The sequence below is a fragment of the Perkinsus marinus genome (genome assembly GCF_000006405.1).
Source record: "Perkinsus marinus ATCC 50983 genomic scaffold scf_1104296976014, whole genome shotgun sequence".
Taxonomy (NCBI): Eukaryota; Perkinsozoa; order Perkinsida; family Perkinsidae; genus Perkinsus; species Perkinsus marinus.
Window position 1 is genome coordinate 45,053 of NW_003200561.1, and position 1,961 is coordinate 47,013.

The 1,961-nt window shown below is 50.0% G+C and overlaps 3 protein-coding genes across 3 annotated transcripts in view; all 3 read right to left on the bottom strand.

Moving 5' to 3' along the window:
• Nucleotides 1–943, bottom strand: part of Pmar_PMAR007467 (DEAD box ATP-dependent RNA helicase, putative) — a gene marked incomplete at its 5' end in the record, with an annotated part of 3,293 nt that extends 2,350 nt beyond the window's left edge. The window contains 2 exons of the mRNA XM_002764855.1: nt 1–27; nt 86–943. Coding sequence (XP_002764901.1) covers nt 1–27; nt 86–943 — 885 coding nt within the window. The remainder of the gene's footprint in view (nt 28–85) is intronic.
• Nucleotides 944–1,123: 180 nt separating this feature from the next.
• Nucleotides 1,124–1,368, bottom strand: Pmar_PMAR007468 (hypothetical protein; the record flags this gene model as incomplete). The annotated part of the gene is made up of 1 exon (XM_002764856.1): nt 1,124–1,368. A coding segment is annotated over one exon (245 nt), but the record flags the coding sequence as incomplete, so codon positions are not given.
• Nucleotides 1,369–1,906: 538 nt separating this feature from the next.
• On the bottom strand, nt 1,907–1,961 carry Pmar_PMAR007469 (hypothetical protein; the record flags this gene model as incomplete). The annotated part of the gene is made up of 1 exon (XM_002764857.1): nt 1,907–1,961. A coding segment is annotated over one exon (55 nt), but the record flags the coding sequence as incomplete, so codon positions are not given.

A 1,961-nucleotide genomic window follows, 5' to 3' on the forward strand; every position in this document is an offset into this window, starting at 1 on the left:
CTTGTGACTACCAGTACGATCATACATCTCAGACAGATAGGTTTCTCTTCTGTTCTTGTCCATGTTGGTCTTGTGCGGTTTTCACCGGAGCTTTTGCTCGATCGTCAGACATAGGGAAGATTTGCTGCTGACCAGACTGAGGCTGATTCGACGGCTCTGATGTAGTTTGTGGTAGTAGTGGAATATGACGACTGTTGTTGTTGTCGGCATAGAAGACTTGACCTTGAGGCGTATGACCAACATAGTGACCATCACCGTTGTAGCCATACGAACGTCGTTGTTTCAGTGCATGGGCCTTCTTTTGTAGACTGCGCATAACCGTGCGAATATCCTCATATGTAGTAACCTGGTCGGAACCACCCAGCTCCTTGCATGCGTCGTACCACCACCCCGTGAAAGGGTCACCAAGGCATGCTTGCAGAGCGAAGGCGATGTGTACCGGATGTAGCTGTGAGTGGTGATCGACAGAACAGTATTCCAGCTCTCGCAAGCGCTCGTTGGTGATACGGAGGAAGTCACTGAGCTTCTTGCCTCCTTGCTTCTCCGTGAGGATCTGCTGGATGAGGCTCGTGACTACCGACTTGTCTTGGTGATTGGTGCCTAGATATCTGAGAGCATAATGATAAAACTCTTTATAATAACTTCGGCGATTGGGAGCTATGGTGAGATGGTTGCTCTGCTCGTCCTGGATGTAGGTGACCAGTTCTTCATCGATACAGGCCGCGATGAACGCCCGTACCGCTGCTGGTGACTCATGCGGAACCCATTCTTGTAAGCAGAACGCCTCCCATTTTCTCCTCATATTGGAGAAACTGATACCACCATCGCCCTCGTTCTCACCGGTGTACACTGGAAGCTTCTTCTTGCGCCAGGTTTCGGCCAGATAGTTAGCAGTACGCGCAATATCGCGCTGTTCCTGGTGCGGTATGATGTCGTCGTCCATGCCCTTAGTAGCGGTGACACCCCTATAGACAGAATGCTGCTGATCTTCGCGAGCTGGTAGACTCCTAGGCAATCTATTCCTACTGCCATTATTGTGGGCGTAGCGAGAATGATCTTGCGCTGTCGGAAGTCGCCTGTTGTGCTCGACTTGGTCAATGGTCTCTTTGGGGTCACCAAACACCAACGACGATGAAAGGGCTCCTTGTTCTTGTCTCTCGAGACTCTTAGCTGATAAATAGGCCCGGTCTTCGCTTGAGTATGCCGGTTCCTTGGCCGTAGCTGATGATATTGAGTCGGACTCGTAGAAGACCGTGCGGTGCCGTTCTAGAGGTGCCGGATGTGGAAGTGCGTGCCCTTCTGCTCTTTGAATAACTTCGTCTTCTTCGACAGAGTAGTTTGAAGCTTGCTGACTGTTCCGGCGTTGAGCTCGTGGTAAGCTTCTTGGCGTAGGGATTTCTCCCGCCACCCTTCTAGAACGGCGCTGTTGGGGAAGGTTAGTTCTCGGATGATTATGCTCATTGGCCATTACGGACTCGTTAGTCGTGTTGGGGGAGTTGTCGAGATCATCGTTCAACACAACCATAGGAGAGAAATCAAACCTTAATCTTGCTTAATTGATCATGCTGCTACGAGTTAGTATAGAGCAAAACGGTCGGGCGGGCGACGACCAAAGATATGAGGATATCGGTGAGAGAAAAGCATCATCAATGGCCAATAGTCAATATACGAATCAAGATACTCGTATATAATCATATCATGCTTGCAATTACTGATACTTGTACTAGCTGAGGTTCAGTCAGTGCAATGTCACCTTGTGATGGCTTTGGGCACTAATCACAATGGATAACCCACCTGACACTCCAACGCAGTCGAGAGGACCAAGCATGAGGTTAGAAGTTGGAGATTCCAAAGCCATGACGGCGTATGGATTCGATGATTGGCCAACTCAAGAACAGGAAGGGGCCTAGACGCATATAGGCAGCCGTCCATCCCCTCCACAGTCCTGGGAGTCCCTCTTG